Source organism: Buceros rhinoceros, unplaced genomic scaffold (genome assembly GCF_000710305.1).
Source record: "Buceros rhinoceros silvestris isolate BGI_N320 unplaced genomic scaffold, ASM71030v1 scaffold40214, whole genome shotgun sequence".
In the NCBI taxonomy this organism is placed as follows: domain Eukaryota; kingdom Metazoa; phylum Chordata; class Aves; order Bucerotiformes; family Bucerotidae; genus Buceros; species Buceros rhinoceros.
The window spans coordinates 26,827-43,467 of NW_010407268.1; the positions used below are offsets into that span (position 1 = coordinate 26,827).

Below are 16,641 nucleotides of genomic sequence, written 5' to 3' on the forward strand. Positions count from 1 at the left end.
GGGTCTGCACCACCTTGCTGTCAGGCCAAGGCCAGGTCTAAAAAAAACCTGCTTAACCCATTTCCAGCAAAACCTCTCTGTTCAGAGTGGAAATGGGATTCCGTTTTTGTCAAGAGTTAGCATACAGTGTGTGTTATCACTGTTTTCACAGTTTAGTGACTGAACACTCTCTTGTAGCATAGACTGTCAAGGATAATCCAGTCTTGCTCTCCATGAAGGCCAGTGGGAGTGTTGTATTGCAAACCAGCTATCTGTCTTGAGTTTCTGGGTGTTATTTGTTATTTTTTTATTCCTAAATGCGTTTGTGATGCCAGTGAAAAGGGTAGTTTATAATTTAGTTAGCTGCTTTGCGGTGTCATTTGTCAGTGCTTTGGTCAGCCCAGCTGGGGTGTGTAGGTAAAAGAAAGCAAATGAAAGCTGATGGCACATTCCAGTGATAGAGGAATGAGTGGTTTGCCTTCTTATTTCCAGAAGGTGAGGAAAAGTTGGGAATTTGTCTGATAGAGACAGTTAAAATTCAATTTAATTCTGCACAGACAGAAATTAAATAGTGCAATGGACTCCAGAATGTCTTGGTTTGTGGTGGCTGAATACCTGACTTGTTCAGCCCTACAACGCTTTGCACGCAGGGAACTGCCAGTTCTGGCATTGGTAACTGTTGCGTTTTTAGTTCTTGTGATGCTTGGAGCTGCTGTGAAATGGAGGTCCAGGAGAGGACTGCCGGGCTTTAGAATTTACACAGTTTGCTTGCAAAGCTAATAGTTGTGAACAGTTAAAACGTAATGTAATGCAGATTTAAGTGTTTTGGGAAGCTACTAGCATCTACAAGGAGAGGTTTGAGCAAACTGCAGGAACAAAGAAGATTGGAGAGCAAAATAACATACAAACTTTGGAAACCTTTTCTTTTTACGGCTATTTTAAGAAATAGGAGTGATTAGTATACATATACAGGAAAAAATTGGCTTAAATTGCAGCACTTTTGAGGGGTATTGCTGTTTTTGATTCAATTGTGTTATGTAGCTTCTTTGCTTAAACTGTAGATTTTTTTCTTTTTTTGAGAGAGAGATGTGGAAGAGCTTTGCGCTTTAAAGATAGTAGCACTTCTAGAGAAGGATGGCAGGTGTTGAACTGGGTGAACTCTCTGTGGGTATAATTGGTTTTCCATAGATTCTGATGGGCATAAGTAGCAGAATAAAAGTGTATCTGAGTGAGGAAGCTGCCTCTGTAACCTAAGATATGTCTTGCCAGTTGTCAAGAGCAGAGAGTGCTTCTGGCCCTCTAAAAAATGTCTCTTTTAGTTTTGCTTCTCCAGAAGCAGTGGTAACTGTGCACCTTTTGTGCTTCTGTCTGATCTTGCAAACTGTGCGATGCTTCTCACTGCTGCTCAGAGCCCATTGTAGTCACTTGGGTGTCTTGCCCATTTAGCTCCTGGGGAGGGGCACTTTAAACAGCATTTTTCAGAGACAGAGAGGATATTTTTTTAACTGACAAGAAGTATAAAGGTAGAAATATTAAACATGTTCCTCTGCCCGCTTCCCAGACCTGGAGAAGTATAATTTTTCCCTTAATCCAATTGTTTTGTATTTCCAGCTTCTTTCTCTTCTATTTGAAGATTTGTTCAAAAAATTTAACTCAGAACTGAAAAAGATTGCTGACCAGGTGATCCCCAAGCAACGTGCAGCTCAGTTTGATGTAGTGAAGCATATGCGTCAAGACCAAATCACCAATGGCATGGTCAATGCCATCTCCACAGTAAGTATTTTTGTTTTCGTTTTAGTGTGTAAAGTTTTTCCACCGTAGCGACTGATGGAAATGTGTAAATTTTGTTCTGATGACTCTACTCTCTTCAGTCATAAAAGCAAATCTTTTTAACATTCTTCACAGATTAAAAGTGCAAAACTCTGTCATGGGCAGAGCTCTTGGAATTCACTGAAGAATCATTAATCGTCAAACCACTTTTTTTTCCAACATTTATTTCAAAGCGATATTTGTGAAGAAATGGTAGAAACAAGCAAATTTAAGTTAGCAATCATCTTTGTATTTATCCAACTTGCTGCCTTTCAGGTTCCATTCGACTGTGTGGTTCATGGTATTTTTTATTCTTTGGATTAGCTAGGGTCAGGTTACATTACATGTCCAGAAGGTGCTTGAAAAACAGCAGCAAGATGTCATGAACAGAAGACACCAGGGGGATGGGGGGTCAAGGAGAGTAGGCAAAAAAAAAAAGGCTGAATTTTGTGCTCTTTAAGGGAGGTGCCTTTTTATTGTATGAAGTTGCTAGTATGAGCAAATTTGCAACATAAAAATTAGTACTTCTCTGCTAATGACACTGAAATACCTAACAGGAAAAACAGCTAGATGCTGCATTATTGCAAAAAAACCCAATAATTAAGTCTTTGAATATTTGTCTTGGTTAGATTTTAGCCTGTGTCTGCCTTCTAAAATGGATATTTTCATTTGTGCCAGTGGACAAGAACTAAAATGCAATTACTAACTTTATCTCTTATCTCACACGTCTGTAAGACCAATTTGTGAGATGGTTCCTGAAATCTAGCTACTAGCTTGGACTTTGAAATCCGTGATTTTTTTAAGAAATTAGATTAGTCTAAGTATTTTAGTAGCTGGTAAAAATTGTGCAACTTAATTTTTAATCTTTGAAACTCTTGAGAGGGCTTTTCTGTCTACCATGAAACTGAGGTTTTTCTTCAGTTCTTGTAAACAAAACTAATGCCCCAAATTGCATCCAAACCCACCAACAGTCTTTTACTTACAAATCCCAGTGTTAAAGCTTATCACTGTTTAATTTTATGAGCCCCCCAAATGTAGTTAAATCTCTACAGTGCACATAACCAAAGCAATTGACAGATTTGTTTCTCTAAATGCTCGTGCTTTCTTCTAGTCAGTGCCAGTTTTTCCATTTGGACTGACAGAGATAAATCTGCAAACTATTCAGTACATATTGTAAAGTCTTCCTTCTTCTACTATCTTTGGACTGTCATTTTTACTGCCACACAAGCAGTTAAACACCATCTGCTCTTAAGCATTGAAAATTATTTCTCAGGAACAATACCCAGTGCATACTATTCAAGAGATTAAACAAATACCATAAAAATCATTCTTGGAAATGACAATCTCCAATCTCACCAGAATGCTTCAATGATAGTCTCAAAGAGCATGAAATAACTCAGTGGATTCATAATAACACCAGTAGCATGCAAAAGAATTCATGGCGCTACTGCATCGACTGTACAGTGGTGTTCAGTGATACTTGCTCTGGGTCTTTTTTTTACCGTAGAAAATACTAGAAGAGAGGGTAGGTCAGGCTGTAATGCCTCAAGCCTAACAGACATTTCAGCATCTGCGGAATCATCCAGTGCTGCTGAATGAGCAACTTTCAGTTCACAGGAGTTTTCAGTAGGAAGTTCTCCACCGTGGGTGGTCTCCCTAGCCCTGTTCTGGGTTTCTTGGACAACTTCTGAAGGAGTCAGTCTGTCACTTCCAAGGCTCAAATGACTTTTTTTATGTTACTTCTTCAGGCAGTGTTTTTACCTCCCCTTTCCTCCAGTTTTTGAGATTTCACGGTCTTCTGGGCAATGAAGAAGAAACCATGTGCTAGTTTAGACTACACATGCAGTCATCTCTAGTGCGAGGAAAAACTACTCATTTATTGTGGTCTTCCACTTACATTCTAATAACTCCCAGTCCTTAAAGAATGAAATGGTCAGTGAGAGAACCCTTCCTGAGAAGACTGAGCAAGTGGACAGGTTTCTTTTGACTGACTTACCATTGGGCAATATGTCTTCCCACTTTCTGTAACAGGGGAAAAAGGGAAGTTCTGCAGAGTATTTGAGTCTCTGCAGTGACAGCAAATAGCAAAATAATTCGGTGGGCGGTAGTTTCTTGCTGTTCGTCACAAAATGGGTTTGTGCTGTTAATGTATAAAAAAGCCAAGCAAATCACCCTCTGAAAGATTTCAGGGTCGTGCACCAAGCAAGCTTCAAATTATTTCTTAGAATTGATGAGCTGAGTTTATCAAAAAGGCTATAGGAATTAGCAGAGGGCAGTCCTTGGGAAAGTGTTGCATTGAGATCTTCCATTGCCTTTTGACTGACCAGTAACATGGTGGCTGGGATAAACAGTAGTAATTTGGATAGAAACTTCCTGTATTCACTGACTCAGGTACTGGGAACTGTATGTGGAACAGACGTCATGAAGTCAAAAACTCTAGACCCAAATGTCAAGATCTTGCAATAGGTATCATTAAATCTGCTTAGTGTGGCAACATTATTGTGTTCTAGAACGTTCCTTGAACTCCTCTGTTCTCCTAATTAAAAACACAGCGTTGTTCTTCTGTGAGAAGACACGAGTGAGCCTTTTTCCTCTGGATTCTAACAACAAAAGGGCTTAAGAAAGTGCAGACAGCTTTGATGTCAGAATTCTCCAGCATAAATACTTGTGTTTCCTACAAAAATAACAAATTATGAAAAAGGCAGGACTGAAAGTTTGTGGGATCTGTTGTAAAAGTGTATTTCTCTCAAAATACCTTTTTTTTAATATTGAAAAAAATCTATAAATGGAGAACAGAAAATAATTTATCTAAATTCAAGTATTGATTTAAATGAGAGACAGATGATGAAGAATCTTTGTGTTGTTGAACATATAATAACAAAAGTATATGCCACCACCAGCAGAGCTCTCAACCTCATAAGGGCACGCAGGCTCCTTCCCCATGGCAAAGGGGTGCCAGTGAAAGAGTCGCTGCTCTACCTCCGGACATCACAGACTCCCAGGCCAGACGGGTCTCGGCTGAAGGGTCAGACAAAGTGTGTCCACGGGCAGGATGGGCTCACTAGCCTTGGGGCAACCGTCCTAGGAGAAGGACAACTCTGACTCCAAACCCGGGCAGATGGAGCTCCTTTAGCCTTGTAAGGCATCCATCATCTAAGAGAAGGATACTCTAACCAAACCTACGACCCGAGGACTTCGCTGTCACCGTCCAAGCTCGCCAGGCCCTGGCAGATAAACCTCAGGTGTAAAGGGTGGAGCCGGTTCCGCGCACGCTGGTGCCTCACCTAAAAAATCCACCGTGCAGGCTCGAAGGGGGCAGTCATCGCTTGCAGTGAGCGTGGGAAAAGCCCTTCCCAGATCTTCGTTCGCAAAGCCAAGCCATGATGAACAAAAGTATCCTCTTATCTGAAAGGGCAGGTCTTTTGTTTCAACTTTTTTTAATACTTAGTACAAGTATTTTATAACTAGTAGTTTATATTCAGATAGTTAATTAGAAAGTGCTTTTATGTAAATGGGTAACATTTGCTGGGCAAAGCTCCTCAGACATCATTCTATCTAGATACTGAAAAAAGACATGTAGAATCGAGATAAAGTGCAATAACTTTTTTGAAACGTTCATTTTATTCTACAGGGAAATTGGTCTCTGAAGAGATTCAAAATGGACCGCCAAGGCGTGACCCAAGTATTGTCTCGCCTGTCTTATATATCTGCTCTGGGAATGATGACTAGAATCTCTTCTCAGTTTGAAAAAACAAGGAAAGTGAGTGGTCCTCGGTCACTGCAACCATCTCAGTGGGGAATGCTCTGCCCATCTGACACTCCTGAAGGAGAGGTGAGGAACTTCTATTTTGCTTACAGTATTTCTTGTCCTGAGGTGAGGAAGCTTCTGGAGAGGTGAATTATCCTCAGCCTGTTAATACAACATGTGTCTTCTCACATCCCATCTGTTTACATCCTGTGCCTCCTTACTCTATTGCCTTTTTTCTCCTGCCTGAGTGGACTGGCTGGAAACTGTTCAGAGATCAGTTGGCTGTGTGAGAATGACATGAGGCCTCCCATATTTGCGGCAGAGCTACTTGCTGTGTTTTGGTCAGAGCAGAAAGAAAGGAGTCCTAAACTCTTACCCTTTGTTCTGTTATGAAGTTGCAGCATCAACCTGCATTTTTTTAGAAATATTATTGCAGAAACAGCTTTACCCTTTAGCTTGAGAAAGAAAAATACCTTTGTGTGTTTTACTTTAAAGACATCATCCAGCTATTTCAAATTATTGATGCTGAAAATATTTTTTTTCTTTTCTTTTTCTTTTTTTCTTTCTTTTCCTGAACGGAAAATACTAGGGGAACTCTGAACTTTCTGGCATAAATGCATAGCCAATATGAGCCAGTCTCATTAAGCAGCTGAAATAAAATGGCACTGTATAAGATACTTAGATATTTTTCATTTTAGAAGTTACGGTTTGTATTAGAACATACAGGATATCTGGCTAATTGATAAATAGTATTAATTCTTCAGAATAAAATGGCTAAAAGATGTGTTTTTTAATTTCAGGCTTGTGGTTTGGTTAAAAACCTTGCCCTCATGACTCACATTACTACAGATATGGAAGATGGCCCAATTATTAAATTAGCCAGTAATCTTGGAGTTGAAGATGTCAACTTGCTCTGTGGTGAAGAACTTTCATATCCAAATGTGTTCCTTGTTTTCCTTAATGGTATGTAACTTCTCAGCAGACTGACTGATTTGTTGCTGATGGAAAGTTAGGCTTCAGAAACGCTTCCAGAATTTTTGGAGCACCGTCAACGGCAGATGCTATTTTCCACAAGTAGATAATTTAATTTGTAAATATTTTGATAGGGTTAGGTAATAGGCAGGGCAGATGATGGCACTTAGTTGTCTGAAGTTGTGTCCTCAGAACTCTCACTGCAGATGTGTGTAGCACATGTGGGAAATTGATATTGAAATACTTTTCAAATGATATTGAAATACTTTTTCAAATGTAAGTACTGTTTTTAAGCACACCTGCATAAATAGGCACAAAAGCATGTACATTCTATTACAGATCTGTTTGTTTTTTCAGGCATTCACCTAATGAGGTGCCATTCATAAAGTACTTTTAAAAGAGAATAATGTTGTAAATTTGTAATAAATTACATTTACAAATTCAACGCTTCATGTACAGAAAGTATTCAATTTTACTGTAATCTGTATGTGTTTATATATTCATGCAAGTGCCTTTAGAAGCAGAAGGGAAGCATCAGCTGTTCGTGAATTTAACGATGCTCTTTGCTTTAGAACAGTCTTTTAAACAGCAACTTGCTTTGTGAATCATTAGAAAAAATTAGGCCCCACTTTGTTAAAGGGATGATTTGTCATACGTGCTTTGCATCTACATGCTTATGTTCCTTTTACAACTGATCTTTCGGCATTTCTAAGTCAAGAGGTATTATGAGATCAGGTCTCAAAGTACTGACATTTTAAAAACTAACTGTGATTTAAAAATAGCCTTTCATCAACAGTGTCCACTTCCAGGGACTAGTAGTTAATATCTGTTACCATGAATAAGTTTTCAATCTACCTCTGAATTAAACAGAGTTGTTCTTGAATCGTGCCTTTCCCAGTAAGGTAAAAATAGCACTTGACCAAACTGTATTCCTTTGCTTCATTTTACTGTAGCAGATGTTAAAGATAAGGTTCAGTGAAACCACATGCACTCTTTTCTGTCTTGCTTTATGGTCCAAAGGGGAGTGTAGGGCAGAAACACTGGACTCATCCTTCACAAGCTCAGTCTGTGGTACGGAACAAGATAGGTAGGTTCCCAAATGTAGATGATCTAGTACTAAGTGAGGCAAGACAAGTTTACTGTTCAATTTACTAGTTTGTGAGCTTAATAAAAAATTTCATGCTTGTGGATGGCTGACTTGATTCCAGTTTAAACTTGTGACCTAAGAGGGCGGAAAATCCGTTAAATACAAATCTCTTAAGCTATAAAGAGCTTTGTCTTGCAAACTCCCTAAAATATCATACTTTGTCTCTAAAGGAGAAGACAAAGGTTGGTGTTTTTTTTAAATGATACCATACTTATTTTATATATTAAGATGACTTTGGTCAGTTGACTCTTCAAGTGAATTTCACTTTCTTGTTTGTTCATCATATATCAGAATATTTGAGTATGTCCCAAAGTGCCTTGCTAAGACAGCAATAGTTTGTTGAGCTAAGTTGTTGAAAGAGGAATTCTGGTGCTGGTGTGAGTGATCACACATATCAAAAGTATCAGGTCTTTCTAAAATTTCTGACAAGGCAGCAAGATAATTCCTTGGTCTGTTCTTGGAAACCTTGGATCCATTTCAGTCCAGGTGAAATAGCAGGCTTCTGAAGTGTTGTTTGCTTGTGCGCTAATCGGCGAATGGGCATCCGAGTAGAAACGTGTTTGAAGAAGCCTGGATGAAGCACACCGTTTAGCTTCTGAAGCTATTTGGAGGCAAGCAGACAGATCACCTGTGAAATTCTGACACTTCGTTTTATGTTTACTGAGACAAAAGAAGAGCCAATTCTTACTCATGTCAGAAAAGGGAGATTTTCTGACAACAATGTTATTTGCAAGCAGGAAGTACTCCTTGGCATGCTAGGTGTGTTCATAATTTGTAAGAGTTTTGGATATGCAAAGAAAGTGCCATGAGTTTATTCTCTTTCTGAATAGGTAACATCCTTGGTGTCATACGTGATCATCAGAAATTAGTCAACACGTTTCGGATAATGCGTCGAGCAGGTTACATCAATGAATTCGTTTCCATCTCTACAAATCTTTCTGACAGATGTGTCTACATTTCCTCTGATGGAGGGAGATTGTGCAGGTAAAATTCTCAGCAGAATTATCTCACTAGTGAGCTTACTATACTTACAGTTTTATGCACAGCAAATACACTGGGCTAAGTACAGATTTAAGCAAATTCAGTAGGACTTGAGCATATCTTTTCTCCTTTAGTGGCTGTCATTCAAAACAGACAGATCGGAGAAACATACTATAGTAAAGCAACTTAAAAAAAAAAAAAAAAAAAAAAAAAAAAAGCCCAAATAAATCCATTTTATCTGTAAATAAAAGTCAAACCAAAACGTTTCTATCTTCTTTAAAAAAAAAGAAAGGGAGAAGGGATTAAAATCAACCTGATTGACAATGGTAGTAATGTCCAATGTCCTTGGAGGGTTTTTTTACTTCCTGTGAAGCAAGAAACAAGCAGCCACTCACCTGATATCCTGTGGATGTGATATCACATTTTAGAATGAAAAGCTACTCTGTCTTCAAGGTCTTTACTTCTGGTGAAAAACTTCCTCAGGCCTGTATACCTATTTGCTATAATACCAAGAAGTATGTCTCAATTTTGGTTTATTTCATTTCTTACCCTTAAGTAGGTGGATAATTCAATAAACCTATAAGGAAGGTATCTGCCTTGAGCTGCCTATGCTCTTATTAGGCAGAGAGAATGTCTGAATAACAGTCATGTTACAGAGGAAAGCAAAGAGGAATTGGGTGGCTAAAACGAGAAAGAGTGGAGTATAACAATGTTTTGAGGCAGAAAATCATCGTGATTTATAGTAGAGGTTCAAATCAGATTAAGGCAGCAGTGTGCTAGGTTATTTACAAGTAAAACATCTCCAGGCCCAAGTAATTATGCTAAAGAACAATGTATAAAAGATGAACAAAGCAGAGAGGCAGAACGAGTTAATAAATAGATGTGTATTTAGGTATTGATTAGATGTGTGCATATTTTGCACATACTTTAAAGAAGCTGCGGTCATAGCTACAGCTGGCATTCCATGTTAATTATTAATTCAATCTCAGAGCATGTTGACTGCTCTTTGAGGCATGCTAGGAGCTTCAAAATAGTACATGCACAAACCGTCAGTTATACACACCACATAGTGGTCAAGAGATCCAGGGGAGGGGCATGTTCAGTGGCAGAGAAATCAGTTTTCCAGTCAGAGCTAGTATCAGCCGTCCCACAGGTTTGGAGAAGCAGCAAAACTGATTTGTAAAATAAAGACAAGTGAAATCATGTGGGTTTCCAGGAGTTTACCAAGTTTGCTTTGTAGTGTCCCCCACCCTGCAATTGTTCAAATACCCCTATTAACCATTTAAAAGTGCTCATTAGTCTTCAAACAGCTATTTAGACTTCAGAGTGGACTTCACAAACATCTTGTAGCTGCTCTTTATGAGAGCAACTTGTCCAAATAGCAACAGCCCTTGATGTTTCATTCTTACATGCCATCCTTTATATCAGTGTTTTCTTGTAAAGAAGCTTCAGGGATCCATGTGCTGTTGAAATTTACGGATTCATCTGAGGTCACCCACAGTAAATGCCTGTAGTTTATATCATGTAAGTAACAGCAAAATACATTCTTGCCTGTAGACACTTCAGCACAAACTGTTCACTCCGTATTGTGTAAGTCCTTGCAATATCCATAGAACTTAATGCTGTTCTTAGTTGTAGAGTGGGAAATCTTAAATCTTCTAAAGCTGTGAACAAAATGTGTAGGTGAAACTTCTAAAACGTTATTTTAAAGGTTTAAAAGTGGAAAAAAAGGCTTCCTCCTCAAAATTGAGATCTTACTTTTTTCTTGTGCACTTTTTGAGTATTTCATAGACAGTATGTCAGTTTAGGATGTCTGTGTATCAAACCAAAGTCTAAATAATTCCTGATTGTATTTATGTGGCTATATCAGTTAAAGGTGAGTAAATTTTACAAGTGCTTTATAAAATAGATTGTGCTAGGCAGAGTTCTTACTGTAAGTATAAATTATGTTACCTGCCTAAGTATTTGCTATGAGAATACTTTTTTTTTTTTTTTGCGTTGTTGTAGACCCTACATAATTGTCAAGAAGCAAAAACCTGCGGTTACAAACAAGCATATGGAAGAACTGGCTCAGGGATACAGGTACACAAATCATGTAGACCATATTCATCTTCACTAAGTAAATACTGTGTGGAAATCCTTCAGTCAATCGTGGGGTTAGCCATGTAGTGGAGAAGTCTGCTTTCCTATATAAATTAATAATTGACATATTAGAATTTTTGTGTTTAAAGTCAAATTAAGTCTCGTCTTCCTGTTTTGTTACTGCAATTAAATTTGTTGATTCTACAGAATAAATACATCCCATAGACTCATCTTTCTGCAAGTGGAAGGCCTGAGGCAAATCATCCTTCACCTGATTAAAAAATCGAACACCTCAAAGGAATATCAACTTGACCGCACTAAACTAGGCACATTCAAAATTAGTTTTGAAACTCCTTGCAAATTCTTAGTTTTAGTGTTTAGAAAATCACACACAAAAGTGTTTAAATTTAGCTTTAACTAAATTTTGCAAAACCATGATAAAAACTTAATAGAGTACCCTTATATTTGCCTATATTTACAGTGATGAGTATGTACAAAAAGATTTTATTTAAGTAACATTGCTCAGTCAGACTGTGTGAAGCAGTGAACGTCCAAGGGGATTAATTTTTAAAAATACATTTCTTTAAATACATAAAATGCACGGAAATTTTCACACAGAAGTACTTCGCTAGTTTAACTTCTACAAATTACATTCCTTCAATAAGTGTATTGTGTAGTTATATTTTTGCGGAAATATAAGACAAGACAGTACTTCCTATTGTAATTTTTTTGATTTAACTGTAGGAATTTTGAAGACTTCTTGCACGAAGGACTTGTTGAGTATTTAGATGTGAACGAAGAAAATGACTGTAACATTGCACTGTATGAACATACAATTAATAAGTAAGTATGCATTTAGACTAAACACTGGCACTGGAAAAACTTCCATAAGGTGACTCGCTGAAACACAAGCATAAATAATGTTACTGTTTTCACACATACACACTGCTCCCTTGCTAATGGTTGAAACAACTGCCGATGAAAGCTTAAGAAGTAGCTCTGTTTGCACACATCCTAAATTATCCGTAGGATAATTACACAAAATGGTTTGGATTTTGGGAGATGTGTTCCTAATGTCTAACTCTCAAAAATATTAAATACTTCAAGGTGTATAATTTGTTTCTCTGTATGTGGCTTTTTTTGTTTCTAATGATTGGGTTACTCATTGTAAGTAATTTTATACAATAGGAATCCAGAAGGCAAATGGTTCCACATGTTAAATGATGATCTTAGCATGCCATGATTATAAATTGGAAAAATCTCTCTATCTTATGGTTGTAGAGGGACCCTAGATGATGAGCTTAACACTAAATGTCTGAAGTATTGGAATGAGACCTTCCCTTTGACTTCTGGATGTGTGATAGGTCCTGATAAAAATGTCTGTATTGTTCTGTGTATTCGTTACCACATATGTTAACTTAAGGTATGTGATTTTTCATTTAGAAAAAATTCCAGATTTGCTGTGTTTTCCATGTATACGAAGGATCCTGTGCTTTGGTTTTCTTTCCTGTGTCTTTTGACTGTGGTTAAAGACTCCACATCAAAGGAAGGATTCTTTTAAATTATTAAGTCCTCCTATCTTTTTACTGTTTTTAATGTTTTTCTGACAATATCCTGTCAACTGAAGGCTGCACGTAAGATATTAGAAGTTACCTCCATGAAGTGTTTGAACAGTAGATTTGTGCAGAAAGTCACACCTGGTCAGGTACTCACGGGAGCCAATAGAAATACATCATTGATTTCAGTGGGGCTGGATGAGACCTTCAGTTATCTTTAACCTTTGCCAGATGAAATGCATTAACTCTGCTAATTAAACTGTATTGCTCCTGCCCAGGCTTTTGAAGACTTTATCACTTTAAGAAATTACTCTTCGATGCTCTTGGTTGGCTTCTGCATATATGAGCAAAGAAGAGCATGCACAATTGCTGTCATTTGTGCCAAAATTAAATAATTTCCACAAAGCACCAGAGATGAAAAGTTTTAAGTTATAGGACATCTGACTCAGCTAGGGAGATTTATGGGAGTGGATCACATGAAGTCACTGTTTAGTCAAAAATGGGAGGAGACGGCGATCTTCCAATGGACGAGTGCGAGGAAATGATTTCACAGTAACAGCCCAAAAGTTTGGGGGATTTTTGTGTTGCCCGTTGACTTGTTTTGAGTTTAGCTTCAACGCTTGTAGCTAATAGTGCCATAAAGTACCTGAGCTTGCACTGCATAAGCACATTGCTCCTTGTGTTTAATAACGATACTCCCTACCTACTGAATAGTTGATTTGTGTACCCCCGGCTGATCACCTTGCGTTTTAAACGGTGCAACCATGTTGGTACAACTTGTTCTGGTAATACAACGGATACAGTCACTATTGTAAAGTATCGCATTAACATTCCTCCTTTTGTAAAGAGGGCTTCTTTTAGCTGCAGTGTTGTCTCTTTACCTTTCCAATCCAATTAGGGCTTTTTCCTTTGGAGGATTTGACTCTACTTAATGTGTTCAATTTCTTCCTTACCCATTTGTAACTCTGATTTTCGAACTCAGGAGGTTGCTTTCCTTTCTTCGGCCCACTTCTGGAAGTGGCGTTTTGACTTGCAGAAATTGAACTGCTCTGTAAAGTTTGATGCTCTCGTGTTAGCACTGTGGAATACTTCATAAGATACTACGATCTGCATATGTTGCGTTGTCTCTGGTTGAAATAGGATTGACCCCAATGGAAAAACTCTTGTGTTGAATACTCTGTCTGAAAAAGTATCTATGTTTCTGTGCACTAGTACCTTCTGAAGAAATTTTTTGGGAAGTGTCAGCAGTTCTGTGAAGTTCTACAGAATGGGAGAGCAGTCTGGGCATTAAGTTTGCTGCTGGCTCTTGAGACCATTTTGCAGTTGCTTGACTGCAACTGGGATTCTATCACTCACGTTTTAAAGACAGACTTCAATTAACATAGCTGCTTTTTATCAAGTGGAGAAAAATAGTGGCCATTCTCTGGCCAGCAGGTGGTTTTTTACATTGCTCAAGCATATTAGTGATTTATAAAGATTTCTGGGACTGATAGATAATTTCACTCGGCTTGCTACCTCAGGGTTTCTAGATTTTTTTTTGTTTTTTTTCAGTTTTCAGGTGTCATGTTTTCCAGTAGTACATGTATTTTTTTTGTAAGTTCCTGCTGGTCTCTGTCTTCAATCTGGATGTACTTGGGTGTAGCAATTTTGAACTTGTGATGCTTTGCTGTTTTTTGAGTGTTGACATAATAAAGATTTTTTCCAGAAATTTTCCTTTGCAGAGTGTTAAAGTTAAGTAATCAAAGTGATTTGTTTAACTGAAAAAAGACTTCCAAGAGAAGACAAACATTAAAGATGGGATTTTCAGAATGCTGTGGGTTTAGGTGTGTGGGAGAAGCAATGTATGCCTAAACCCAAGCTCCAGAACATTACGAAAGATATGCCTTGGATAGGTTTATTTAAAATTATCTTTATTTTGAAATTCCCCATTTCCTAGTTACTTGTCTTGATTTAAAAAGCAGATCTGCTCCAGATCTGTCCTTAGTTATTAGTCACTCCACTTGCAACCCAATACATGCTGTGATTTAATTTTTTTTTTGTTGAGCGTGGACTTTCTCCTCTGAAGTCATGTGAGGTAAAACAAATTCTGTTATCTCTCAGTCTTTGCGCCTGGTCCCTGTTTTTTTACTTCTCATCAGTACTGTCTTTTAGCAACATAAACACTTCTGAAATATTTGCAGAGCTTTTCAAATGGTGTTTTGTTATGCCATACCACCCATGGCACTGGATCTAGTTTGGACATAAATGTTTTCCCTCTAACTGATACTATATAGCTCACCTTGGAAAACTAAAACTACACTTCTAATTTTTTCAGTACCTGAATCTGTCTTGCTTTTCCTTCCTCCACCTCCCCAGCAGATTTCTAGATCTCTTGAGATTGCTAATCTGATGCAGAGGACTGTCATTACATGAGAAGACATTTCTTAAAGCATTTTGAATCTTCCTGTATAAACTGATGTTTTATTGTCTTACGGAGCTCCCTCAGATTGTTGTTATCTGGAGGCTTCTTCTCCACAGAAGTTCATATACCCTCATTTATTTCTCCTTCATTTCTTATTATGTGGAAACAATTAAAACCTGAAGAAAAGTTTGGCTTGTTGTTTTTCAAATAAAAAAATCTCATAGTGAATACGTATTTTGAGGTCCTACTGACATATTTTCCTGAACAGAACTGAAATGAAGTATTCTAAATGAAATACTTCTGGTTAAGATGTTTTATCACAAGGCAGCTATAAATTGGTGCTTTTTCTTTTAAGAGATACAACACATCTGGAGATTGAGCCTTTCACGCTTCTTGGTGTCTGTGCGGGGCTGATTCCATATCCTCACCACAACCAGTCCCCAAGAAACACTTACCAGTGCGCCATGGGGAAACAAGCAATGGGTAAGATTATTTTTTTTATTATTCCTTTTGGAGTGTTATGTGGTTTTTGAAGCTATATAGCAAAAGTGACAAAACAGAGAAGTTTTTTCTTTCCTAGTTCACGTAGAAGCTTTGCTAGAAAGAAGAAAAGAGCACTTCTTTAGCTTTGAGGAAGAAAGAATTTACCTGTGAAAGTTGGAAAATTCTAAAGGAAAAAAATACTAGTTGGTTTTACTTAATGGAGACCATATCTGCAGGTCTCGATACTTAAAAGATAAATTGGAGAAACTGGGGCATTATTGCTTTTTTGTTGGGGTTTTTTGATAACTGTTATGACTTTCAAGTGTTCAGCGTAGCTGCAGGATTGTTTCGTTGTTTGGGTTTTTTTCTCTTTATGTTGCAATATGCTGAGGGTTTCCAGACAAAAAGAGTTAAAAAGTGTTCTCACAAAGAGAGGGGGGAGAATTTCTCTGAATTGTTGAGTAGGTGCCCTAAAAATAAATAAATAGTTACAATGACATTAGAGAATAAGAAGAATCAAAATGTGAAAAAGAGTGCTTAGTTACTTCAACAGTTCCTGCAGCTGTAGTTTAGATTTTGGACTTTTTCTATTTTGGATGAAGAGGGCAAGTAATGGCCTCTTAGCAAAATGACTGAAACAAAATTAATTTCCTGATCACCTGTAATTCTTTTTACAAAGGTGGTAGCTGGTCATTAAAAAACCAACCATGTTGTAAATTTGCCGTTGTGGGTAATTGACACTAGGTACGTTGTAGTCCTTCCTTTAATACACAGCTAAACTAGCCTTAAAGCATCCAAGTCATATGGCCCGAGATCAAACCCGAATAAGTCCCAAGAAGAACCTGACCAGTAGTACATCAATTCAGACAGCTGTATTCAGACTTGTGCTGTACTTGCCAGTTTTATGTCTCGTATTGATGGCTTACTTGCGAGTTGAGAGCTAGAGCAGAACAACTCTGTGTCATGAAAAAGCTACCACTTCCATTAGGTTTACTAAACCGTTTGTTTTGTGCTGTGTGTTCGAAACTGAAACACTACATCTTTTGTGAGACTTCTCCAGCAGAATTAATAGCAAAGTAACTGCCTTGTGCTGAACATGACAGTTCAGCACATCAAAACAGCAGAAAATAGCAACAGATGCGTGTCCTCGCTTTAAATTTAAAAAAAAAAAAGAGCGATGCAATCTTTTTCCTTACAGTTCACTCCCATCCCATTATCTTTCCCCCCCCCCCGAGCCTCTATTTTATGACTATTAGTCTCAGAAGGTTTGGTTAGTTACCACACACAGTTAAGCAGGATCAGTGTGTACAGAAAGCCAATTCAGTATCTGTGGAGTTCTTTTGTAGTTTTCTGTGTGAAGGTTTTTTTCCCGTTTTGTTTTGAGTGTCATTTGCAATTCATTGTCTGTGTTTTCTGAGGTTGGTGTATTCAGCTGCTTTGACCCTAGGGTCTTGCACATTTAGCTCCTTGGATACAATCCTCT

The 16,641-nt window shown here is 37.9% G+C and overlaps 1 protein-coding gene across 1 annotated transcript in view; it reads left to right on the forward strand.

Annotated features, from left to right (window-relative positions):
- Positions 1 to 15,158, forward strand: part of POLR3B (polymerase (RNA) III (DNA directed) polypeptide B) — a gene marked incomplete at its 3' end in the record, with an annotated part of 40,657 nt that extends 25,499 nt beyond the window's left edge. The window contains exons 12-18 of the mRNA XM_010134405.1: positions 1,591 to 1,752; positions 5,420 to 5,620; positions 6,337 to 6,499; positions 8,486 to 8,639; positions 10,644 to 10,718; positions 11,463 to 11,561; positions 15,031 to 15,158. Coding sequence (XP_010132707.1) covers positions 1,591 to 1,752; positions 5,420 to 5,620; positions 6,337 to 6,499; positions 8,486 to 8,639; positions 10,644 to 10,718; positions 11,463 to 11,561; positions 15,031 to 15,158 — 982 coding nt within the window. The remainder of the gene's footprint in view (positions 1 to 1,590; positions 1,753 to 5,419; positions 5,621 to 6,336; positions 6,500 to 8,485; positions 8,640 to 10,643; positions 10,719 to 11,462; positions 11,562 to 15,030) is intronic.
- Positions 15,159 to 16,641: the final 1,483 nt, after the last annotated feature.